Here is a 26,850-nt window from a genome sequence, read left to right as displayed (position 1 = left end):
ATGAACAATACAAAAATTAAAAAAAATAAATTTAATTTAAATGAGGTATATAGGTGGAAACTTTGTGTAGTTGTATATTTTTAGGCTATATGCTATAAAAACATGTTTGATAGATATAACAAAATTATATACCCAGATTAAAGAGCTCAAAGATTATTTTATAATATTAAAAATAAAATATGAAGTTTAAACTAATTTGTAAGAAAAAAGAGAATAAAACTTAAATGATGATTTAGGTATTTATTTACAATTTGCCAAACAATAAACAGTGTTCGTAAAAAAAGTTGGAGCTCCAAAGCTATAATGGCGATTACTGTACACTGACACACCCCAAAGCGACTGTTCAATTCTCCATTGCTCCTCCGCGCCGATGGCCAGGAAAAGGAGAGTCCCGGAGGTCCTGTGGAGGCTGTTCCACAACAGTGCTCGCACTCTAGCAGAAACAATCTTAGCTTTGGTCCCTCCACCGCCGGCCGAATGCAGGTGCCGTGGGCGGCGCTGCCTCAGTTGCATGTGCGACCAAGCAATGTCCTTCATTCTTCGACCCGAAGATCCTCCCGAGTACCGTAAGCTCTTAACTGGATGCTATGCTGTTGTTTCAGAAAATGCTCCTCTGATTCCGGTGTTTGACCCTCACTGCCGTTGGCCGCAACGAGAGGTATTGTTCTCCATGCCTTTCTTTGTTTGTCAGTGCTTCTTACTGTAGAGATGAAGAGAATAGTGAAGTATCTCCAGTTATTCTCGTTTCGTTGATTTTTAGAGGGAGGCTTTTGCTATGCCATGGCGTGATTCGTGTTTTTTGCGTTCTCTTGTAATAGTTGTCGTGCCTCCAGCCCGGGTTTAAACATTTAGTGGACCTGTATGAAGTTTCTATGGTGAACCGTTAGATTTACAAACATGACGTGCATATCTAGATCCTTGTGTACTTTGGAATTTCTTGACTGGTCGAAAGTTACAGATATACGCACCATGGTGGATGGCCTGGACGAACTTCTATGGGAGATTTATTAGGAAAATTAGAGGTGAACAAGATGAATGACCTTGAAAGCCACCCTTAAGAAAAAAATAAAAACTTGATAAGGAAATCGTGGAATCATGACTCCTGTCCTTTTGAAATGATTCCTTTACACAGTTCAATACTCGAGTTTACATGTTTTTAGCTGGAGTTTATCTGAGATTGCGGAGACATCAGAGTGTACAAGTCACCGATTTGGACACACTATGTGTGCACCTGATCAAGCGATGTACTAATAATACATAAAAGTGGTCGAGCATGCCTACAACAGAGAGAGACGGCATCGTGTAATTTGGATTTCCACCATTGTATCAGTATTCACATGATCATTAAAATATGCATGACATTTAAACTTATCTCATTCTGAAATCTGAAGAACCCTTAAACTTGATTTTTGGGCACCTCATATTCATGAATATTACAAATTACCTTTAGTGACAAAAGGTTCTTTCAGACTACTTGATTTAATATATTATTTGCCTTAAAGCTTATGGCTCTTGGTACTTGCATTTATCAATGGTATTATTTTACATTCATAAAGATTACCACCCACTTTCAATTTGTGGAAGCATTCATGATTTGACACATGGACGCACATATTATTCAGTTTAGATATATAAGTATATAACTGAATATTCTTTGTTTTCGGACACATAACTCTTATGTTACTGTTGTGAGTATGGTTCTAATGTGATGTCACTTTCAAGAGGGAAATGTATCAATGTTGCTTATAAGAATATAGAACCCACTTAAACAACTGTTTTAATTTGCTTGTAAGTGGAACTCTGGGCCTTACCAAAGCAATTATCTTAGTTTCAATATACCAATTGGAATGAAGTTTACGATTTTGGTTGTATTATAGTCTAATATCGTACTTCCTGAGTCAGATTGTCAGAAGATCCATTGAAATGATATTGTATGAACAACCATCTTCTTCAAATCTGATCTGCTGCGGGTATGACAAAGTGAGTTTTTATAACTTTTACAAATTAGTCTATTCAAGTATACTATTACCGGTAGAAGTTTCATATGCTAAAATTCATCGAGAGGATCTCGGAGATCAACCAAGTATACATATAAATGCCATTTTTAATTATCATGCATAAGATAGCTTGATGGTACGTGAATTCCCATTGAGGAATTTCATGTCTGGCAGGCCAATCGCTCTAGTGGAATCATTGATATATTAATGTCCTCAGCATGGATTCTACTCCTTACAAGAGTAAGTAGTTATATGGTTTCTATCAGTATTTTCTTTAGCTTTGTATATTGCAACCATGGTGGTGTACCAATTACAATTTACGTAGGTCGGAGATGCTCTGATGATGTATTTACTGAAGTACACTTCACTATTTTTGCCCCTGCCTCGACATAAACATCATCAAATAATTGGTTTTCCTATCAGCGACCTGAGCTTAAAGTTGTCTAGTTCCTTGCCTGAGTCAAAATCTCATAATCATCCACTCACCTATTGCGGTAATGCTTTGGACTTACGTTGTTTGAAATGGTTTCTCGTATGTATTTTGTTTTCTTAGATTGACAAGCTACATGAGTTAAATGACACTGCATATAAACATAGTTGTACCCCATTTCAGAAAACTTAGCTGGAAGATGTTTGTGCTAATTTTTAGATTCAACCTACAAGATATGCTATCGGATCTGGGATGGCCATGTTGTAAACTTCCTTGGAGACCTAAAAATCTTGAAGTTCTATAGTAAACTATGCATTTTATTTAAATTCTTTTCAAATTGGAATCATTCTGAGTCTCTGACAACCACCTTTACAGCCAAGTTGGCAGCATATATGCAAATCATCAGTTATCGTAACTATGCAATTGCTTAATCATTCGTTGACATCAAAGCACCTTAATGTATAGCACCGTCTCAAAGCATTTTAGCCTTTTCAACTTGACACTAACTGTTTCAGAAAATGTTTGTCAATAGCTTGAGCCCACTTCTTTTCATTGCTACTCTTATTGTCTGTTGCATTCAAATTGTCTTTGGAACTTGTATTACTTGACTTTGTGAGAATTGCCAATTTATTTAAGGTTTTCGTAAAGTGTATCCGGTTCAAGCAATTTTTATGATTAGGGAAGAAGAGAAAAAAGGCCGACGAAGATGAGTCAATAGTAGGGAAACAGCTCTGCTCACGTTCTTTGGGTGTTGAGCCTTCTTCAAACTCTATTAGGCATGTTGATAGTCTTGGACCTCATGGTAGGGTTGACTCAACTTTATCTCGTAGTTCGTTTCTAATAAAAAAAAAGAACTTTATCTCGTAGTTATTGACAAGAATAATACTTTCTCAAAAAATTTGCCGAACAAGATGCATAACTTGCAGGATCTTGGTGTTCTTCTAAGGAAGAATTTACACTTAAAAAATCTGAGGGGACCTCAAAACCAAATGTTGGACCTTGTCGGAAGCGTAAAAGACTGTATCGCTGGCAGCGCCAAATAAAACGTAAACAGTTGGCCATTCAAGAAACCTATTCTTTGATGATGCCCGGTGAAGAAGATTTTAGCAACAACAATGGCTTATCCATAGGCCTTCAAAAGGCCATCTTCTCAAGTTCAGTTCAAAGTGATGAAACTGTACGTATGTTGGTTTCTGTCAAAAGTAAACAGTTCATTCCTTTTAATTGTATGCAAGTTTTCTCGTATTGATGAACAGAAATAATTAGGTCTTTTCTAATAGCAGAATCTATTTACTTAAACTACTACTCTATAGCAATGACAAATGCCTGGTGGACATTAATATATGTGTAAATAAGGTGTCAATCTCTATGTAAGCTTTATGATTGGACATTCTTATTTTTTTTTGATAAGAAACAAACTTTATTAATTTAGGAATTAGTTACATCATATGTGCGGATGAGTAATCCGCTACAATCTTACAATACAGTTTTAGAATAAACCTGTTTAATCGCAACAAAACACAAAACTCAAGACCATACTAATTTCCAATCCCTACACATATCGGAGACACTTAGATGATAATATTGAAGAATATTGACAGTCCAAGTGGCGACCCTCAATTTAACTCTCTCCCACACTTGATCAGTTGACTCCGAAACATCTTCAAATATCCTCTTGTTCCTTTCCAACCAAATTGTCCACAATATGCCATGAATGATAATAAACCAAAACTCTCTGAATTTTCTCTCAAACGGATACCACGAGTTGTCATGAAATAAATCTTTTGCTTGTCTTGGCACAGCCCATTGAAATTCCAGCTCTGTTAGCACTTTATTCCAAATACCTGCTGCGAATGAACAATGTAACAGTATATGATCTTGACTTTCTTCATGTTTTCGACATAGGCAACACCACTGTGGTCGTAAAGCACAATTCTTCCACCTTCTCTGCACGTAATCACATGTCGGTAACTTTCCCAAGGTAACGATCCATGAAAAAATCCTGATCTTCTGTGGGACCGGAACTTTCCAAATGCTTTTGTGAAAATTAAAAAATGTAGAGCAAGAGTTTTGAAAGAAAGAATCGTAAAAAGATTTCACCGAGAAAATCCCCGAAGCGTCCCCCAACCACACTCTAATGTCACTAGCCCCTTCCTGCAGTTTGACCCTATCTAAAACTGTCAACAGATTTGTAAACTCAAGAAGCTCACCCTCTGTAAAATCTCTTCGAAATCTCACATCCCAAATAAAAGTTGAACTACCCCCAAGAATGACGATTTGTACGAAATGACTAATTGGTTTGTTAACAAGACTGGAAATTCGAAACAAAGATGGAAAACGTAATTTAAACGATAACTCCCCCTCCCAAACATCTTCCCAGAATCGAATTAAATTACCTCGTTTTGGCACCCCCCTAACTATTTGATGGAAAGCCTGGTAGGAACGAGATATACTTTTCCAAGGGCTTCTGAATGTCCCCTTCTCCGCCAAACCCAAATCCCACCCGTTGTCCTGTAAACTGTATATACTCCTAATCACTTTTTTCCACAATGATTCTTTTTCAACCGAACATCTCCACCACCACTTACCAAGTAAAGCCCTATTCCTTAGACAAACATTTCCCATCCCCAACCCTCCTTTTTCCTTTGGTTTGCATACTTGCTTCCATCTAACCACATGGCAATGGTTTTCACCGTCAGCACCATCCCATAGAAAGTCCCTCATGATTTTTTCCATTGAGTTTGCCACACTATTCGGAACCTTAAACAATGACATGAAGTATGATGGCATAGCGCATAAGACTGATTTTATCAAGATGAATCTTCCCCCCCTTGATAGGAATGATTTTTTCCAGCTTGCTAATTTGGTATGCATTTTAGAAAGAACCGGTTCCCAAAAATCCAGCTTTGTGGGATTTCCTCCCAAAGGTAATCCAAGATATTTGATTGGCCAGATTCCTTTTTTGCACCCACAAGTTATTGCTATATCGTCTACTTTATCATCCAAGCAAGTCAATCCCAAAACCACGCTTTTTCCCAAATTTATTTTCAGCCCTGAGTTGGTTCCAAATAGTTTTATTAAATCCACAATTGCCATCACATCTTCTCTGGTTTTTGCGAAGAAAAGGGTATCATCCGCGAATTGTAAATGTGATATTTCAATTTTATGTTTCCCAACTTCAAGCCCCCTGACCTTTTTATCCTCCCTTGCCTTGTCTATCATCCTCCCCAGCACATCAACGACAATATTGAACAGAAATGGTGATAATGGATCACCTTGTCGTAATCCTCTCTCTCCTTTAATTTTCCCACGTGGTTTTCCATTGATAAAAATCGAAAAGTTCACATTAGATACACATCCTCTTATCCACCTCCTCCATCTATCTCCAAATCCTTTTTTAAACATCACAAAATCTAAAAATTGGCTGTCGACGTTGTCGTAAGCTTTCTCCAAGTCAATTTTGAGGAGCCAACCCTTTTTTCTGTTCCGTCGATATTCCTCAACAATTTCATTCGCTATGAGGCAACAATACAATATCTGTATACCTTTAATGCAAGCAGACTGATTCTCCGCAATGGTATCACACATGACCTTTTTCAGTCGCGTAGTCAAAACCTTAGCCAAAATCTTGTACAAACTCGTAGTCAAGCTGATTGGTTTGAAATCTTTGATCCGTCTTGCATATTTTATTTTTGGGATGATACATATGTACGTTTCATTCGTGATTCTATTGACAATCCCATTATTAAAAAATTCAGCAAACACCTTTAACAAATCCTCCCTCACTGTATCCCAATTTTTCTGAAAAAATGCCATTGTGAATCCATCCGGTCCCGGAGCTTTATTACCATCGCATTCGAACACAGCCTTCTTAATTTCTGCCTCGTCAAATGGTTTTTCCAACTCATCTGCGTATGTCCTCTGTATAGGATTCCAGTCTATACCGTGAAGGCCTCTCCCTTCCTCCTCAAAATTCGCTCCATCACTTCCCATCTTCCTGAACAAAGCCGCATAGAATTCCAAAATTTCTTGTTCAATTTGGCCTCTGTCCGTAATCACTCTGCCGTCATTTAATTCCAATCTATCTATCAGTGCTCTGTTCCTTCTTTTGTTCAATAAAAAGTGGAAAAAATGGGAATTCTGGTCCCCATCTTTGAGCCATAAACATTTTGCTTTTTGGCTGTTGAGTTGAAATTGTTTGAAGGACAATTCTTCCAGCTCACACTTTGCTTCCTTCCTTTCGGCGTGTAACTCTCCCGACCATAATCCCTCTGCCTCACGCCTATCCAGTTGTTTAATCTTGTCGCTTAAGTCTTGAATTCTCACTCCCACGTTCCCAAACACTTTCCATTTGGAGACCTCAGCCTTTAACACCTTTAGTTTGTGCATGAATTTGTATCCCTCCCACCCTTGGTTTCCCTCTTTGTTCCACCAAATATCGACAAGTTTTTTGAATTGTGGATGTGTCATCCACGCGTTTTCAAATCTGAAAGGTACTGGCCCCCAACGTGTCTTAGCGGTATCAAGCACAATAGGACAATGATCAGACGTGATTCTTGGTAGCACATTTTGTCTGAATTCAGGGAATATAGTCGACCAGCCCCTGGAGAAGAGAAATCTATCCAACCGACAACAAATCGGTTCCGTTCTACAGTTAGACCATGTGAATTTAGCGTTCCGCAATGGAGGATCTACGAGTTCCAGCTCTTCTATCAAAGCATCAAAGCAGGCCATGCTTGTATTTGAGGATTGACTATTAATTTTTTCTCCCACATTCTTTACAACATTGAAGTCTCCTCCTAAACACCAATTAACCCCACAGATCGATTTCAAGCCCGCTATTTCATCCCAAAATAACTCTCTGTTTCTTGGTTTCACTGGTCCGTATATTGCCGAAAACCACCAGGTTATATCTTCATTCCACCTTATTTCAATTGACACCGAGAAATCCCCAATTAGGTTATTGCAGACTTTAACTTCTCGTGGATCCCACATCACAAGAATCACCCCGATCTTCCCAGTGATGGTAGACTGACCCAATCAACGAATCTTGACTTCCACACACTAGCCACAAATTTTCTGTCCACCATCTCAAGTTTTGTTTCCTGTATTATAACAATATCTGGTTTTTCTTTGCGAATAAGCATTCTTACCAACTGTCTTCTTCGCGCAGCCCCTCCACCTCGTATATTCCAAGAAAATATTTTCATCGGATTACTCTGAGACCCTTCGAAGTAGAACCTCTTTCGTAATTTATACCACATTGAAGTCTGTACATTTCCTTTTTTAAATTACCATTTGACGTCTTAGCCCCTCTTCCACACCTGACAACTCTTTCAATTGCCGCCTCCTGTCCTGCTTCCGTTATCCTTTCCTCCATCACATTCCTTGTAAGTGTACATGTCCCGTTACCTGGCTTTCCACCAACTCTTTCTAACCCCCCACCTAGAAAACCTCTAGACATATGTTAATAGGAATGGGACTTATATATGTTTCTCTTCCTGCCATTTTTTCCATGCAATTTTGATACTTGAAACCCAAATATGTGAAAGGTGATGGTAAAAGAACAGTTAAAGACAAAGAGTGGATTGTAAATATAGAATGATTTTGTACAAGAACCTGTCCCACTGAAGGAGCTGGATCTTCTGATGAATTGGAACTTGTGAAAGTTTTTTTTCCTTTTGGTGATGAAAACAATGTGTCCAAGTCTGTTACCCCCTCTTCATCATTTTCTGGAAATTCCAAACTGATGTAGCCCATGCTACCCGTATCTGATGAATCAAATTCCTCTTCAAATTATTCATCTTGTGAATCTTGAATTGAGATTTCCTCTGATCCTTCGGCGTCACCAGCTTCCATCTTCCCACAAATTCCGCTGTCATGAATGTCTGTTCCAAATTGTCCCCATAAGTTTTTTCCTTCGGTATCTCCTGTAGCACCCTTATTTCTTTTTCTGCTATAAGTTTGCCAAAGCTTGTTAATTTTTTTGTTATTCTTTTCCGATCCGTCCCTGCTAAAACTTTCATCGCCTTGGTTTGTATTCAATGAACCAATAGAAGAACATCTGAATTTGTTTGACTCTTTTGGATCAATGTTTCTCAGTATCTTGATTGCCTTTGCCTGGAATGTTTGGTTTTTTTGTTCAGAAACCATGGTTGGGATATTATCCGCATCTGTAGGAGATATTACACCCTTTTTCTCTTCCATGTTATCCTCCATGCTGCGCGCTCTACCTCCTGATCCGACGTGTATGGAATTTGTTCCTTGTTCGGATTGAATTACTTGAGTATCTCTATGTTTGTCCCGATTGCTTGTGATATCCTCCTCTTCTGCTAATGTCCTGTAAATATTATTGTTCCCCCACCCCGCTAAGATTTTCTTCCCATTCACTACTACTTGAGCGTAAGTCTGCTTCTCATACTTATCATAGCCATTAGGATCAAAAGTTTCCACCTGGATTCGTATCTCTATAATGCTCCCTTGCAGTTGAACTTGCATCTTAGTTTGAATAAACCCTCCTTCATTTCCTTTCACCTTTATCTTTGCCGCACCGAGTTCTCTGAAATGTAATGTGTCAACACTAATGGCCAGCAAACCCCCGCATTGATCACCTATGCTATTAAATGATGCTGGGGACCATAACTCCCAAGGTAATCCATATATATAAATCCAGCTGTTGCAACATGCTTCTACCGTGTGCAGAGTGTCAATGTCTTTTCACCATCTTTCAAATATTAATGTCACTCCAAGGTCAAAGAATCCCCTTTTCAGGTTGACATAAAAAGAAGCTTCATCCACAGTGGGAGGCCACCATAGAGCTTTGTTAGCCTGGAACGGAAAGAGTTTGACTCTGTTTGTTGAATTCCTTAAGACCCCTTCAATACGCTGCCGTGAATCGTTGACTTTAGTTCTGGTGACTACTATTGCCTCATCCCATTTTTGCTGGGCCCGCTGCTTATCAGTTACTTCCGCATTTCTCGTCTTTCCACCATTGGAGATCCTTGTCAAATTTCTGTTAGCTTGAATGGTTGTGTTGTGCATCACCTGGGCAGCACGAGGATTGAAATTGCTCTGATTTGAGCTCCTCTGGTACCTGCTTGTCGTCAGCTTATCCAGTGCAATTGAAATGTTAATCAAACCTTCTGCTCTCAATCCACTTGGTACAATGGTAATCTGTTTTCTGCCGCTCTTGTTAAATTTTGACAGCTCTAGATATCTTCCTCGGTGGTTGGCAAAACTTTGTATAATGAAGACTGCATTCCTTCCTCTGAAGCGTTGAGAGCCCGAACCTGTAATTGTTGAATTAATGTATTCCTTGAGTCGGATATTGAACCAACACGCCTCCTCTCCTTCGAAGTCCATCAAGTAATTAGATTTCCTAGTTTTTTCAGCCCACCATATAGAACGACCATCATTCCCTAGCCTCGGCGTGAAGGTTTTGAATTCTATCTTAATCGTTTCTTCCCATGATGTTGTTCTGCCTTCGTGATCTCCATACCGGCGATTCCTTAAATAGCGGACAGCCATAAAGTTTCCTTCCTCAAAGAAAGTCGTAAATAGTGATGTAAAGAACCCTAGATTAAGAGATCCAGTAAAACGAATCTGTTGCCGGCGACCAATGGTCGGCGCCGGACTGAATGAATAATCGACGCCGCCGGAAAGTCAAGAACCAGTGTTGACGAACTTTGTCAGAAGACGGGAACGAAGGAAAAGGGGGGAATAGAGCATTTTTGAATTATCTCTCTCTCTACAAATTTTCTTACACCGGTGATGACTTTTGGACATTCTTATTGAGTTGCCTGACCTTATTGATCCCCCAGGCTGATCTTGGGCTAATTCTGTTATGAATAGATTCAGAAGTTCTCTCCAGTCTAGATTATTATTAATCAAATCGATATGAAGAATAACTGAGTTAAAATCCCAAGTTTGGACATCAAGTGATTATTATTAATCAAATCGATATGAAGAATAACTGAGTTAAAATCCCAAGTTTGGACATCAATCACTTGATGTAATATTATTAATCAAATCGATATGAAGAATAACTGAGTCAAAATCCCAAGTTTTTGCTTTGTTCATGCAATTGATTATTGTTCTTCGATTATTCAACATTACTAAATGCTTTTCTCTTATTTTATACTATTCCATTTAATTTAAGTGACTTTTTAGTCTTTAAAATTTGTTCGTCTTTAATTAAGGTATTAATTATTTTATTTCCATAAGTACCCTCATTCGTGATGGCAGTATCTCTCATTCTAGTTATTAGCAATGATTCCCCCTAATAACTAGAATGAGAGATGCTGCCATCACCAATGATTCCCCCTTAAAGGGAGTATAATTGATAAACTATGGCCTAATATTATCAATCGAATCTTCCTATATATGTGTTTTCCTCGAAATCTTCACTCCAAACTGTCAGAGGGGCACGTAACAATCAACAAAATTTTATAAGGGTAGGATAATATTCTATTGTTGGTACAGAAAATATGACCAGATCTCATTGGGTTCATTGTGTTGGTTTTCATGTCAACTCTATTTAAAGTAAAACTCCCTCTTAAATGGGAAAATATGAATTTGAAGGACTGATAATGAGCTTTGTTTGATAGCTGAAAATAGAATAAAATTACACAACTCTTCTCCTAAGTTCTTGTCGATAAAATAGGCATGATTTGATTAGATTAAATATGTCATGATTTTATCTGATTGACATAAATTTAGGAAGGTAATAATCAGGATGATAATATTTCCTTATTTTGTGAGATTTGGACTTGTACAAAGATGTATTGAGATCTGAATTTTAAAATTATAAAAAAGAGATTTCAGTTTTTTTCTTTCATTTTCTTTCGGCGCATTATTCACTTGGTATCAGAGACCGGCTCTCGGTCATGAATTTCAAAGCCGCTATGGTTGGCGCAAGCTCAAAATCGTCTGGGTCGAACACTGGCTATACCGCACCATCCTTGGAAGGAGGAACCGACTAAATCCAAATTTCTCCATGTCCGATTCCCTCCAAATCACCATACATAGATTCAATGGAAAAAACTACCTTGAATGGGCTCAATCTGTGTGCTTGGTGATTGTTGGTAAAGGGAAACTCGAACATTTGAATGGAGAAATAAAGCCACGAGACTCAAATGATCCGAAATAGAAACAATGGTGCTCGGAAAATTCTTTGGTGACTGCCTAGCTTATGGACCCGATCATTGGCATGCCTTTCATGTTCTTACCAACAGCTCGTGATATACGGGAAGGTGTACGTGAAACCTAATCTGATATGGAGAATCATTCTCAACTGTTCGAATTAAATATTCAAATGAGGAGAATGCATCAAGGAAACCGAGATGTTACTGCCTATTGCAATGAAATGATGACTGTATGGCAGGAACTAGATCTATTCGAAGAAGAGGAATGGGAAAACTCCAATGATGGTATTCGATATAAAAAAGAACCTAAAGAGAACCAGGGTGTTTGTGTTTTTGACAGGTTTAAATAAGGAGCTTGATGAAGTTCGGGGACGGATGCTTGGGAGAAAACCTCTGTCTGCCATTAGAGAAGCTTTTTCAGAAGTCCGTCGATAGGAGGCTCGACGCCAAGTGATGCTGAAAGGAATTGAAGAACCAAAGATAGTGGATAGTGAGGGATCTGCCCTTGTCACCAAAGGAACCAGCTTTGAAGGAGATAAGCCAAAAATCTGGTGTGAAAGATGCCACAAACCGTGGCACATTTGTGGAGACATGCTGGAAAATCCATGGCAAACCAGAAAATTATAAAAAGAAGTCAGGTAGCAGCTTTAAAGCTACTAAAGGAGCCTCTGAATCTCTTACTTTCACAAAGGATCAAATAGATCACCTGTATAAAATACTTCAATCTCAATCTCACACTGTTGGAAATTCTAATTATTCTTGCTCTTTAGCTCAGACAGGTATATTCCCTATAGCTTCTATCTCCAGCACAAACTCAAATGGTTCTTGGATATTAGATTCAGGTGCCACCGTCCATATGATAGGGATATCATATCACAATTTTTCTCTTCATATACACCGTGCGTAGGGAATAAAAAGGTTAAAATTGTTGATGGATCATTTGCTACTATCGCAAGGAAACGAACTGTTGTTGTCTCTCATTTCCTTGTCCTTAGAGATGCTTTGCATGTTCCCTATTTATCACATAACCTGTTATTTGTCAGCAAACTTACCTTTGATCTAAACTGTCATGCTGTTTTTGGTCCTCTCACTGTGAATTTCAGGATTTAGCCTTGGAGAAGATCATTGCCAAGACCTTAAGACCTGTTTCAACTTGATTTCTACTTCTCATGAGAGTGAGATTATAATATATTATGGCATTGTCGACATCCAAACTTTCAATATTTAAGACAATTATTTCCTAAGTTATTTTAAAGTCCATCGTTTAGATGTGAATCTTGATCATCGCTCGGTGTTTCCATTAAAATCATATAAAAAATCAGCACCATTTACTTTGATAGATAGTGATTTTTGGAGAGGTACAAAGGAAAAGGAACCGTTGTGGAAAAAAGTGGTTACAAGCATATATGGTCTTCAAGATAATGGGTGGGATTTGGGATTGGCCAGGAACGTGACTTTCAGAAGCCCTTGGAAATAAATTTCCCGTTCTTTCCCGGCAATTCAACTGTTGAGTGGGTCGGTTTTGAGAGGGGATAATTTCATTAGGTTTTGGGAGGATGTTTGGGGTGGAGTCTTTCTTTCAAAGATCGTTTTCCGTCTCTGTTTAGGATTTGCACTAAGATCAATAGACCAATTCGTCATATTATAGAGGTTGTCGAGTCAGGAGTCAATCAAAATTATCGATGGGATGTGCGTTTTAGGAAACACCTGAATGATACCGAGCTGGCGGAATTTGTTACTTTAGTGGGAATCTTAGATATGGTCAGATTAGAATTGGGTTTAGATGATTTCAGGGTATGGTTGGGGGATTCTTTGGGATTGTTCTCTGTCCGATCTTTTTATGAGTCTTTCTTTCCATTACAAAACTTCCCAGTTTTCATTCATCATCCTCACATATGGAAAGTACCTATCCCGTAAAAAATTCAAATTTTCTCGTGGATCGTGGTTTTGGGAAAACTACCGACATCAGACATGGTGCAAAGAAGATGGCCGACTTGTGCTTTGAGCCCACATTGGTGCACATTATGTCATAAGCATGAAGAAAATCAAGATCAGTTACTGATTCATTGTTCTTTCTCTAGAGGCATTTGGTCTAAGGTGCTGCAAGAGCTGAGATTTTGTTGGATCTTTCCGAGAAGAGCACAAGATATGTTCATTATAGAGCCGGGAATTCACAAGGGGAGAACTATCAAGACATTCTGGTATTTGATCGTTCAATTCACATTCTGGACATTATGGCTAGAGAGGAATGACAGAATATTCAGCGACTTTTCGGCTTCAGTTGATAAAGTATGGGAGAAGCTCAAATTCAGGGTTGCGGCGTCGATAACAAGGCTCAAAAATTTCAGTCATTTGGCCATATCAGATGTAGTTAGGGATTGGAAGTTTGTAATGTCTTGACGAAAAATGTTTCGTGTATTATTCTACGCGGATCACTCATCCGCTCTTTTTGTAAACAATCTATTTTTATTAATTAATATTCAAGTTTCTTATCAAAAAAAAAAAATATTTGGAGTCCTCTAGGGTAGTAGCATTGTCCGAAAAACATTGGTTTATCACATTTATAGATGATCATACTAGAATGACTTGGATATTTCTTTTGAAAGATAAATTTGACGTTGGAAATAACTTTTATAATATGGTTCAAACACAATTTCAATTACATATTAAAATTTTTCATAGTAATAGTGAGAAAGAATATTTCAATCAATTGCTAGGGAACTTTTTTGGTGAGAAGGAAATTGTTTATCAAAGTTCTTGTATTCACACTCAACAAAATGGAGTAACTGAAAGAAAAAAATAAGCATATCCTCGAAGTTATTACCAACAAGGATACTGAATTTTCAAACTCCAATAAAAACCTTTCGAAATTGTTTCCCTCGCTCTCGACTCTTCACAAATATTCCCCTAAAGTTTTTTGGTAGCATTGTCTTCGTTCACAATCATGACCCAAGACGTTCTTAACTTGATCCAAAATTTCTAAATGCATCTTTGTTGGGTACCCTACAAATCATAGAGGATACAAATGTTTTGATCTAATTTCAAAAAAAAAAAATGGTGTCCTTGGATATCACATTTTTTGAAGGACAATCTTACTACGATTCTCATCTTCAGGGGTGCAAGATGAATGTTTAAACAAGTCGAACTTAACCTTTTATTTCGAGGAAGAACCTAAACTTGTGCCATTTCAAAACAATGACATGATAGAAAAGGGTAACAATCGGTTCAAAGGTCTTGTTTACAGAAGGGAAGGTCGGGCTCAAAGAAAAAAAGACATCGTCCATAACAAAACCAAGAATCTGATCAGAGGCAAAATATGAGACCAACAATGATTACTCAAAGATCCTTGATAATAGAACCCATGGTATGTGTGACGAACCATGTCTTAAAATACTACTGCTTTAATATTTGTGGAAAAATTTAAAATTTTCTTATTAAATAAATTATTATAAATATAACTCGTAAAATAAATTAACGTTCACCACTCATACTAAAATAGAATTAACAGTAGAACACCATCATTTGAAATACCAAAACCATCAAAATCCCAAGTTTAAAACATCCACCATAATTTGAAAAAGTCTTAACATAATATAAAAAGTTCAGCATACCAGTCACCAAAACCAATACAATAAAAACAAAGTAAATAGTTTTGAAATGTGCATAATAAAAACTCGTGAACTACAAGGTTCTCGGGTTTGCTCTCCCACTGGCCCGAGCCTGCTCACTAGTCACCGCCTCCCGTTTCCTCAACTACATCATCTGCATCGATCAAGTCTAGTGAGCCTAATGACTTAGCATGCATAAACCGTGGATAATAGGTACTACGTAATAAAAATCCATGCAATTTAAACATAGCTCGTGCATAGCATAACATAAGAATAAATATCAGCATAAATATATATAACGCGACTTTCTTGCATAAACATTTCATAAAAATAATATTTTCATGCTCGTCATAGAAATCGTAATCGTAAATCATTTTGCGTATAGTTCTGTTCAATACAAGTGGCCTATAACAGAAATCGTTGTATCAAACTAAACCACAGTACTGGGACGGCAGGGATCACCACAACTGTTGGACTGGATGTCCACTCCCTAACATAAAATAATTCCTCCGAAGAGGTCGGAAAGGTCCTTAGACACGTTCTTCGGCTTCTAGACCCACCCGTAACATAATTTGGCTACAAGACAAATCGCATACCTCAAAAATAATTATTTTGCACGTCATATACAACATCGTGAACCTCGTTGGATCGTCCTTGGACATGCTGCCCTAAAATACTAAAATTTATACCCAAAACAGCCCCTAAGGTTCATTCGGACACATACGACTCTCGAATTAAATAGAACCACTTAGGACGGACCAATCGATTCGGGACTCGACCCACACATAAAACACATCCTAAGCTACTGCCCACGGCCCTAAACTAGCCCCGAACCATAACCAAATCCCGTACCATGCTTAACAAACAATATAGACACAAGCTGCCCAAAGCGTGACACTATGTCACTTATGCGTTTCGTACGCATTGTATCGATTCTAACTCGAAACAAGCCCTAACCAAGCCCTAGACTTGACCCTTAGACATCACTTAAGCCTCTGATCCGGCCTGTTCCAGCCCATAACGCACCACAGCCCATTAAACCACAAAAAACGTGAGCTCTAGTCGCGCCTAAGCCCTACGCGCGCAAGCTGATGTTCATGACCCCAGCAGCTATTTCCACCCAACCGGACCCTAACCAACCCATACCAGGCCTACCCCGGGACCCTAAGACCCCGCCTAGACCCTAGCCACACACCCTGGTCCAGCCTTCAAGCACCCCGACGTGAAAACCCGCGGCCTGACCCCTATGTGTGCGGTTGTGTGCTTGCTTTGTTTCCTACTGTCTAGCAGCCTCTTGCCCCATCATGGGCCACCTAATGACATCTAAACGCCCTCTAAAACATAACCATATGTGGCAGCAAGTAGGATCGGTCCAACGAAAACGATAATAAAAAACTCGAGAAAACGTTGAAGTTCATGCAATATATATTGAAACGATTTTAACAACGTTCTAGCATACAAATAATCAAACCAATGTATTTGCATGCATAATTTGTATTAAAATACAGTATAGCGTTTAATGGGTTGAAAAATGGCTAAATTAATCAAGGGTTGTAGTGTGAGTGTTCGGCTATAGCTTCTGATGGAAGAAGATAAAAAAAATCCAACCCTTGCTTGAAGAATTTCGGCCGAACTATGTGTTTTTGTTTGTGTTCTTGTTGTTCAATGTGTGTGTTGTGTGTGTAAGTGTGATTTGCGAAGTGTTAGGGTAGGACTCATACTAGTATTTAAATAAAATAATGACTAGGGTTTAATTTAATTAAATCTCCTTTTAAAATTACTAATTAAACCCTCCAATTTTTGAAATTAAGAGTACTACAAATTATAAATTCTACGCATAATTAAATACTACCTAATTTAATTAATTAAATCATAAAAATAATTATTAAAATATTGTATTTCAAGTGAAAGTATTTAAATCCTTTATTTTCGAATTTTTCTATTTAAAATACTTAACATACCTTTATCCCACTCGATAAATTAAATTTAGCCCTTAAATGCTAAAATTTAAAAATCCTTTAAAATTCTATTTTCTTGATTTAAAATAAAATTTATTTTTAAATTTTTTTAATATCTTAATCGTCTCCGGTCTCTTTTCCCGGTTCAGCATCAAAAAATATTCGTATGAAAACTAAAAACTCATGAAAAAATCTTAAATTGCATAATCAAATAAATATATATGTATATATGTTTAAAATAATTTATCACATAACATGCATCACATAAAATATTAATTAAATAATTAGATTATTTTAATCATGCATGGGGTTTACGTGTACTGGTTTTTGGGCCCTACAGTATGTTGAGTTAAATTCCTCTAGTCAAGTTGATCTTCCAATTGCCCTAAGGAAAGGAGTTCGGTCATGCGCACAACACCCATTTTCGAATTTTGTATCTCATAAAAATTTGTCTCCTTCCCATTGTACTTTTGTTTCACAACTCGACAGTGTTAATATTTTAAATAATATTCAAGAAGTTCTAAAGACACTTGAGTGGAAAGAAGCAATTTTTGAGGAAGTGAGCGCCTAGCAGAAGAAACTTACCTCATGGTAAATCGATTGTTGGATGTAAGTGGGTATTCACCATAAAGTACAACTCAGATGGTTCTCTAGAACGATATAAGGCTCGTTTGGTTGCTAAAGGCTTTACGCAAACTTACAAAGTAAACTACCCTGAAACATTTTATCAAGTAGCTAAATTAAACATAGTTCGAATTTTGTTATCAGTGGCTGCAAATCTCGATTAACCTCTAAATCAATTAGATGTGAAGCATGCGTTTCTAAATGGTAATTTAGAAGAAGAGGTCTACATGGAGGCACCCTTAGGATTTTCTGATCAGTTTGAGTCAAAAGTGTGTAGGCTGAAAAAATCTCTCCATGGACTGAAGCAATCACCCAGAGCATGGTTCAAGGGGTTCACAAATTTTGTTGAAAGACAAAGGCTATACCCAAGGACAATATGATCATACTTTATTCACAAAAACTTCGAAGAAAGCAAGATTTCTGTGTTGATCGTTTATGTCGATGACATAATCTTGAATGTAGATGATATAGGAGAGATGAGCAGATCGAAAGCAAACCTAGCCAAGGAATTCGCTATTAAAGAATTGGGTCAGCTAAGCTACTTTCTCGAAATGGCAATCGCAAGATCAAAAACATGTATTTTGGTGTCTCAAGAGAAAGTAAATTCTCAACCTCTTAAAGGAAACTGGGATGAGTAGGTGCAGAACAACAGATACTCCAGTCGAAGTGAATGCAAAGCTGGGAGATATAAAAATGACATTCCGGTAGACTTAGTAAAATATCGAAGACTTGTTGGGAGACTAGTTTACTTGTCTCATACTTGCCCAGACATTACTTTCACAATGAGCATGGTCAGTCAATTCATGCATTCTCCATACGAAGAACATCTTGATGCAGTGTAACGAATCACAAGGTATTTAAAAAGAACACCTGGAAAGGGATTTTTCTTCAGAAAGAATGAGGAAAGAGATATTGAAGCATATACAGATGCAGACTGGACAAGCTCAGCTAGTGATCGAAAGTCAAGTTCAGGGTATCGCACATTTGTGTAGGCCAACGTGGTAACCTGGAGAAGTAAGAAGCAAAGTGTTATAGCCAGAAGTACTTCCGAGGTTGAATTTAGATCATTGGCTCAAGGAGTATGTGAGATTCTTTGGTTAAAGAGAGTTTTGGATGAACTAAAGAGACCAATAAGCCTTCCTATGAAGCTATACTGTGATAACAAAGCTGGAATCTATATTGTTCATAATCCAGTTCTACATGATAGAATGAAACACATCAAAATTGATAAACACTTTATAAAAGAAAAGCTAGAAGACGGAACTATTTGCTCTCCATTTGTTCCAACCACGCTACAAGTTTAAGATGTTTTGACCAAGGGACTTTCAAGACAACTCTTTGAAACAAAAGTTAACAAGTCGTGCATGATGAACATCTTTGCACCAACTTGACTGAGATTGTCGATAAATTAGGCATGATTTGATTAGATTAAATATGTCTAAATATTATTTGATTGACATAAATTTAGGAAGGTAATTATTAGGATTAGAATATTTCTTTATTTTGTGAGATTTGGACTTGTACACTTTTCTTCTATTTAAAGATGTATTGATATATGAATTATAAACGAATAAAAAAGAAAATTTAGTCTTTCTTCTTCATTTTCCTTCAGCATTATTCACAGTTCTCTTTCGGAAATTTAAATATGTTATTAATTACTAATCATATGAAACGAGGAGTCTTTGCCTCTACTTGAGAATGCTCATGTTTTTAATACTAAAGGTAGTAGGGACAAATCAACTTCCAGAGTGAATGCTGTTGTCAAAGTGGTGATTTTTTGCTTAAGGAAGTTGTTAACTTGTTTAAACCTTTTTGGACAAGATGATCATGCTTGTTTATTAAGCTACATGGTGGAATGTTTAAAGCGGGTTTTTTGTATTTTTTGTAACTTTACCTTTGCATCAATACACAATCTTTTTTGTTTCATTGCATTTCATTTTTTCTTTCAAATGATAGGCTTTTTGGTTGACTTTTTGCAGAACATGTCACAATGCTTTTGTTGTTTGGTGTTTCGAAATTTACCAAAGTTGGCAAAAAGTGCTGAGATTCGTAGGCGAAATATCTTCTATAGATTGGAGAATTCATCATCTGTGTTCCCCAAAAAGCGTATCCTTATCATATATTGCTGTATATCCAGCCAGTCCAGGAGTTTTTTACCTGAAGATACCTGTATCTGTTATATCTGGTATCCTAATACACCGAATCATAGTGAAGCATTCAGCATTATGTTTGTTTTCCATGGAAACTTACGACCTTTGCGCTCATCGTTATTTAGAAATTTTCAAATTCAATTAATTTGATTTCCCATTTGTTGGCTTGAATTAGCTGTTAAATCTTCACTGTTACTTTCTTTAGCTTCCAGCTTCCGTAAGATTATCCCATTTGCACTTGACCCAAAGACCTCTAACTTTTAGAACGCTGGCATTACTCTCCTGTGCAATATTATTCCTTTCAGTTTTTTTTTAAGAAACCTTTCAGTTTGTTTTGAAAATGATTATACTTCATCCTCAACAGTGAACAGACATTTTGAATAGGTTGAAGCCCAATGAATTTGGAGCAACTGTTCTTTTCAATAATATCTTTGGAATTCCTGGCATGGACAAGAATTCTCAAGCACTGCAGTGTATTCACAGCAAAAGCAGTTACCCTATCAAATCTGACTGTTTGTAAGAACCAAATAGTGTTATGTTATTTTCATGGATTGATGTGATCTCATATTTTTTTCCCTGCCTTTTTTTAAAGTGTTGGTTGTATGGTTGAGTTTGATATAATTCCATAAAAGTTTACACTTTGTTGTTGGCCTCTATATTTGACATGATGGTCAAGGTTTAGAGCTTGATATTTCACTGTTGGTCAAAGTCTAGAGCTTGACATTTCACTGTTGAAATGAAGTTCATATTTCTCATCACGTTCTCTGTTTTGTGCAAAGTGTGAGGAAAATGAAATGAATTATGTTATCTGTGCACAGGGATGTAAGAGCTCCACCAGCTGAAATTCAATTATGCTGAATCATGTTAAATATTCTGATTTCTAATTTTGAGCTCGTTTATGCTTACAGTACGTTTTAGATATGTATGTTATGTAAGAACATAACTTGGATATTCAGTGATTTGTTGTCAAGGAGTTGGCCCTTATGTTTCTTCACTTATGATGTATCAAAATATGGAAAATTGATTAGATTTGTTATATTACAGCTCAGCTGAGGTTTAATTTTCTTACTTTGAAATTTTTCTGGATATTTTGACTTGAGGGGAAGATCATTTTTGTTTCTGCTTTTAAAGCTGAAATATTCAATCCAAATGTTCCTTGATGCTTATTTTACGTGTTCTAGCTTGTTCATAATTTTATTCATATTTGTTTTCTGGTAATGGGTTCGAAACATCTGAAGTAATGTCAAAGCACCTCTATAGATTAAAGAAATATCTCATGTATAAAATATAGGAAAATTTTTCCGCTATATTTTGAGAATGGGCCAGGCACATGATAAATGGTTTTAAAGTGCCCCCCTTTGGTTTGTTTCCAAAACAAAAATAGAAAAATCTACCCATGGCAAATTACATTCTCCTTTTGATACCTGCTTTAGTTTTATTGGTTGGGAAGATTGCACTAAATATTTTATTTTTGTTTGGAGGACCTTATTGAAAAAGTTACTGCACTTGGTCATCTATCAACACATTATCCTTTTAGATTGTGATCACAAATGTAATTTGGAATTCCTTAAAACTCTCTCCCTTATCAGATGTTCCATCTAATGTCTTGTACCCTGTCATCTAGGTATCACTATCTTATTAAGCTACTCAAAATTCTAATTCGTAAGACTCGTAATTGCCGACATTTGAGGCTGTTGGACAAGCACTGCTCCGTCACAGCCTTTTATGAAAGTGCAAGTAAGGGTCCTGGACCTATGTCTCAGGTCAGTATTTATGATCGAGGATATTTCCTTGTTTATCTTGTACAATTTAAAGGTCTCCTTTTTCCAATTGATGTTTTTCGTACAATGAGCACTTCATAAAGAATGCTTTATTGAACTTTGAATCATTCTGATCTCAAGCTGAAGAGTCATGTATTAGGTGTAGGGGTGTAAATTAACTGAATCAATCTGAACATAAAGAAAAAATTAGGGCTCGAATTTTACTCAAAATAGATATATTCGAGTTCAAGTCCGGTTCGAAGCTCGAAATATTTAATATTTTTGGTTTTAACTCGGTTTGAATCAATGTTCGAGTTCGGCTCGAAATATTTTAATAGGTTCGTGAGCTACTCGAAAATAAAAGCTCAAAACATATTCATTTAATATATAATTATATTAATAAAAATTAAAGCTCACGAGTGGTTCACGAACTATTGGAATAACTAATTTGGGCTCGAGATCGACTCGAAATAGTTCGAACATGTTCGAGTTTGGCTTGAATTCATTAATTTTGAATACAAATTAAGTATTTTTTCGAGCCGGTCGGTTCGTTTTCACTCCTGCTACTATTGCTGATCAATTTATTTCCACTCACCTTTTTTATATTGCTTCAGCTTGATTGCCAGAGAAAATTTTAACGAGTTCAGATTTTTAGTACATGACTCTTTGATGGATTCTTTTTGCTGTTACTTTTCCTTTTAAGCAGATTGAACAGGACATGAACTTTATTATGTTGTGCATGCTCAATTTATCAAATTTAATGAGTTCGTACTAATGGCAGGATCTAGTTTTCTATTCTTCCTTTTTAAAAGGAGGATCAAGATTAAATCCTCCATTTCCTTCCCATGTGACTCGCACATTATCATTGAGGTCCATTTAAACTTCATCATGTTGTTTTTATTATGATTTGTTAATTGTGGTGCTTTTGGCTTGTGGGTTTAGGAAAATGATGATGGAAAGAGCATAGCTGCGAGTGGATGTTGTGGGGGTGAAATTAAAGGCCAGACATCTCATGATGATACTGAGGCAAGTTGCAAGATGTTTTCTGAAGCCACTAATGATCTGGTTGAGCCAAGTAAGAGTTATTGTCTGAAGAAACAGGTTATAGCGTTTATTTGGGCAATTTGTCGGAGAATAGTTCCTGTACAATTGCTTGGAACCCCTTCTAATTGGAGAATTTTGAGGAAGAACATATCGAAATTCATTCAGCTGCGAAAATTTGAGAAGTTCTCGCTGAAGCAATGTACACACAAATTGAAAATATCAAAGTTTCCTTTATTGTCAAACAACCATTTTGCTTGTGGCTTAAGCTTTAATGGGATGGGTCATTCTAGATGGTTGTCTAGATATGTGGATAAGGGATGCAGTGAATTTGCTGTAGCAGATCTTGTTAGGCACAAGATTTTGGAATGCTGGATGTTTTGGCTTTTCACGCAACTAGTATCGCCAGTGGTTCAAGCAAACTTCTATGTCACAGAAAGTGAGAATGAAAAGCAAGAGGTATCATATTATCGAAAGTCTTATTGGAAGAAAGTGCTGAGAGAAGCAGAGAAAGGCCTAAAGGATCAGAGTTATTGTCAACTAAATCATGCTTCCACCAGAAAAATTTTAGGAAAAAGGTCATTTGGTTTCTCGAGGATCAGACTTTGTCCCAAGCGAAAAGGTTTTAGGGTTCTGGCAAACCTTCAGTCGTCCTCCAAAATTCCACATTGTCCACTGCTTCCTGGAATTCACTTCGATCAACCTTTTGGGAGAACAGCAAGTCACAATCTGCGAAGTGTCAAATTTGAGTCATTTAAGTCGGTAAATAGTGTCCTTCACGATTTGCATGTGGTTCTACAAGGTATACAGACGATAGAATCGGATAAGCTGGGTTCATCGGTATTTGATTATAATGATGTCCACAGAAAACTAGTTCCTTTCTTGTTTAATCTGAAAAATGGACCTGCCCCCATTCCTGGTGCATTCCTTGTGGTTTCGGATGTGTCAAAAGCTTTTGATTCTCTTAATCAGGATAAATTGCTCGATATTATGAAGGATGTCATGTCTTACGATGAATTTACTTTGGAAAAGTATATTCAAGTTATCTGCACAAAAAAATCTTTGAAGGTCCATCAGCGTCTTGTACTATCACAACAAGGCGTAGTTTCTGAATCTGAAAAAATCAGTCGACGACTTCCTGCCCATTCATCGGATAGTATTTTTGTTAAGAAGGTATTGTTATTTTCTCAGAAGAATGGCTTTTGTGAATTAATTATCTTAGAACTAGGATCAGACTCTTTAAGTAGTATGTCACTTTCTTTTCTCTAATTTTTCGATTAGGACCACTCTTTGAGTAGTAATCACTTTCTTTCCTCTACTTTTTCAGGCATTTAGCCGAAAAATAAGGAAGGAAGAGTTTAACATACTTTTGAAAGAGCACATAAAGCATAATGTGGTGCAATTAGACAAAAAATTTTACTTACAACGTGTTGGTATACCTCAAGGAAGTGTTTTGTCTACTTTGCTTTGCTCATTTTACTATGGACATATGGAAAGGAAAGTAATCTTTCCGTTTCTTGAGAAATCTTTTGAGAACATTTCTGGAGATAGTGGTACCCGTGGTGCATTAATTTCAGAGGGTAATCATACTGAAGAAATATCTGCGCGAACTTCTGAATCTCTTCTACTTAGGTTTATTGATGACTTCCTTTTCATATCAACTTCTAAGAAGCAGGCTTCTATGTTCTTCTCCCGGTTGGAAAGAGGAGTTCGTGAGTACAATTGCTACATGAACAAGGAGAAATATGGTTTAAATTTTAATATGAACAGCAGCCAAGGATTTCTGTCAAACAGGCTACATGTTGGCAAAGATGGTGTCTCATTTCTTCGTTGGAGTGGACTTCTGATCAACTGCAGTACGTTGGAAATTCAGGCTGACTACACGAGGTCGTGTTTTTTATTCTGTCGATATTTACTGGGATAGACGCATGAAATGAAATGTTTTTTCCCTTATAATCCTTATATTCTACTTGTCTAAGTTATCAGTCAATAAGTTCATGACTCCTTTCAGGCACCGACATTTTTTAAGTTTCCTGAATGAATTTCCTTTGTGCCATGCATGAACTGGCTAATCACGCTAACAGTATATATGCTGTGTATGGTCATGCATGAGACAGGTAAATGAGTTTTCCAGGTAGGTCGTGATATATTTCCCTGTCCGTTAACACCTTCTTCCTCAGCCTTTCCAAGTTTAAGGTTTGGCTCTATTAGAATGATTGCTGGTTTGCATGCTGCCTTGCCTGTTTTTTTGAGATCGGTAACATACTTCTGTTGGGAGATAAAAATGCCATGCTTAAATTGAGCCACCTCAACCCCAAAAAATCATGTTAGCTTCCCTAATGCTACTTCTTAATGCAAAAAAGCGATCTTGACATCAAACTGCTACAACTCCCAACCACAATTAGCTGATGATGACAATAGTATTCTAATGGTATTCATCTTTAATACTAGAGCAATGGTTCCTAAGTGATCAATAATATAGGTTTGAGTATGGCCTTAGCTAACAACCTTACCTTGTATCTCTCTATGTATTTATCTGCATTATGCTTACTATATGGATTCATGTTCACTCCACATGTTTCTTTCCTACTGAGGACTTAACCAACTCTCAAGTTTTGTTCTTCTATTCATGTAACCACAACAGATGAAACACATTTACAGTATACTGGGTAAGAGATACGCCATGACTACTATCGTCTTTTAAGAACATCACACCCGTGCAGATATCAAATGATACTCAGAAATTTCCCGAATTTATTAGATAGTGGTAGCAATGTTTGCATCATAATCTTCTGGTACAGTTATATGGTTTATGTGTTTGTTTTCATTTTTCAAGTATCACTATGTTTGTGTGTCCCTTCATTTTATTTTATAAGGCTTTCCGTCGATTCCGCGAAAGAGTTTAATGTAAAACAATGTTCCATGAACTGAAAACTCAGTTTATCATCGGTTACATTAAAATGGAAGGTCTTGTATGTTTTTTTCCTGTTTTGTATTATAGTCAAACTTGCAATATGAGACCGCTATCGGTAGACATCAAAGAACTGATTTTTATTGATAAAGTTTTTTGAGGTACATTCATGCTCCTTTGTTTCTATGTACTGAATGTAAATTTATATGCTGAATAGGTACCTGAATTCTCATTTGAGTTCGACTCTAACAGTCAGCTGTCAAGGTAAAGTGGGTTGTAAGCTGAAGGCAAAGTTGTGTGATTATCTACGACCTAAATGTCATCCAATATTCTATGATTCAAACATCAATTCTAGTGCTGTGGTTAGGCTTAACATCTACCAAGTTTTTCTTCTTTGTGCCATGAAATTCCTTTGTTATATCTCGGACCTCTCATCAGTGCCTAAATTCCACCCAAAATTCCTCATCAATTCTATCGATGCGTCTTTGAGGTATGGATTTATATATTATTGCCGTTAGTTTACTTCTGTTGAGGGATTCAGCAACTATTCTCACTACCTTGTTCTCGGACTCATTCATGTTTTATATTTCTTCACTTCTCTCTAAGTGAAGCATTTCCAACTTGGGGCGAATCCAGATATAGGGCAACTAACCCCAAAAAAATGAAAAAAATAGAAATATTAAGTCATTTTTATTGAGTATTGACTAAATCATTAGATTTTTTCCTGTTCCCAATCATCATTTTACTGAAGGCATCATATTTACCAATTTCCAGGTACATGCACAGGCTCATAAAGAGAAAGATGTATACCTTTGAATCTGAGATTGATTTTCGTCCAAAATACAAAATTAAAAAGAATGAAATACTATGGCTTGGGTTTCACGCGTATAGTCGGGTTGTGAAGAAGAAGCAATCCCGTTGCAAGAAGCTCTTTCATTATCTGACACGTAAGTTGAAGGCACTTGAGAAAGTAGAGAACATTTCCTCGGATCTGAGTTACGCTACCGATGATACACATTCATCTGCACTTTGGAGCATCAAGTATTGACCTTCAGTACCATGATTGTGACTGTTAACTTGCATTTTTTGCCTCATATTGTCAAACCTCTCATGTTTTTGAAGTTAGGCAGTCGAAAGAGCTCAGTAAGTGTATATATTTTTCGTGACAAACATGAACTATGCTTGGTCATGGTCCTGGTTTAGTGAAATGGGATACTAATCTAGTGAC

General features: G+C 37.0%; 1 protein-coding gene across 3 annotated transcripts; it reads left to right on the top strand.

Annotated features, from left to right (window-relative positions):
* Positions 1-302: 302 nt before the first annotated feature.
* On the top strand, positions 303-26,850 carry LOC140988724 (telomerase reverse transcriptase). Of its 3 annotated transcripts, none has more exons than XM_073457776.1 (13): positions 303-658; positions 1,903-1,980; positions 2,172-2,237; positions 2,323-2,491; positions 3,107-3,229; positions 3,354-3,604; positions 19,740-19,866; positions 20,282-20,426; positions 21,535-21,673; positions 22,613-23,884; positions 24,039-24,598; positions 25,840-26,112; positions 26,397-26,850. In XM_073457776.1, the coding sequence occupies exons 1-13, from the start codon at positions 371-373 to the stop codon at positions 26,668-26,670; spliced, it is 3,765 nt and encodes a 1,254-aa protein (XP_073313877.1). In that variant the 5' UTR covers positions 303-370; the 3' UTR covers positions 26,671-26,850. The 3 variants fall into 3 exon arrangements, with proteins under 3 accessions (XP_073313877.1, XP_073313879.1, XP_073313878.1); XM_073457777.1 differs by lacking the exon at positions 303-658 and adding an exon at positions 746-1,302; XM_073457778.1 differs by lacking the exons at positions 19,740-19,866; positions 20,282-20,426; positions 21,535-21,673.

This window comes from Primulina huaijiensis, chromosome 11, assembly GCF_012295235.1.
Source record: "Primulina huaijiensis isolate GDHJ02 chromosome 11, ASM1229523v2, whole genome shotgun sequence".
Lineage (NCBI taxonomy): Eukaryota > Viridiplantae > Streptophyta > Magnoliopsida > Lamiales > Gesneriaceae > Primulina > Primulina huaijiensis.
The sequence above is the reverse complement of the archived record's forward strand: the minus strand, read 5'-3'. Positions and strand labels throughout refer to the sequence as shown.

Excerpts from the sequence above, each read along its gene's own strand:
- LOC140988724 (XM_073457776.1), top strand. The coding sequence starts at position 371 with ATGGCCAGGAAAAGGAGAGTCCCGGAGGTCCTGTGGAGGCTGTTCCAC. Across the intron at positions 2,238-2,322 it reads GGATTCTACTCCTTACAAGA|GTCGGAGATGCTCTGATGAT; the intron begins GTAAGTAGTTAT and ends CAATTTACGTAG. Across the intron at positions 3,605-19,739 it reads CAGTTCAAAGTGATGAAACT|AACATGTCACAATGCTTTTG; the intron begins GTACGTATGTTG and ends GACTTTTTGCAG.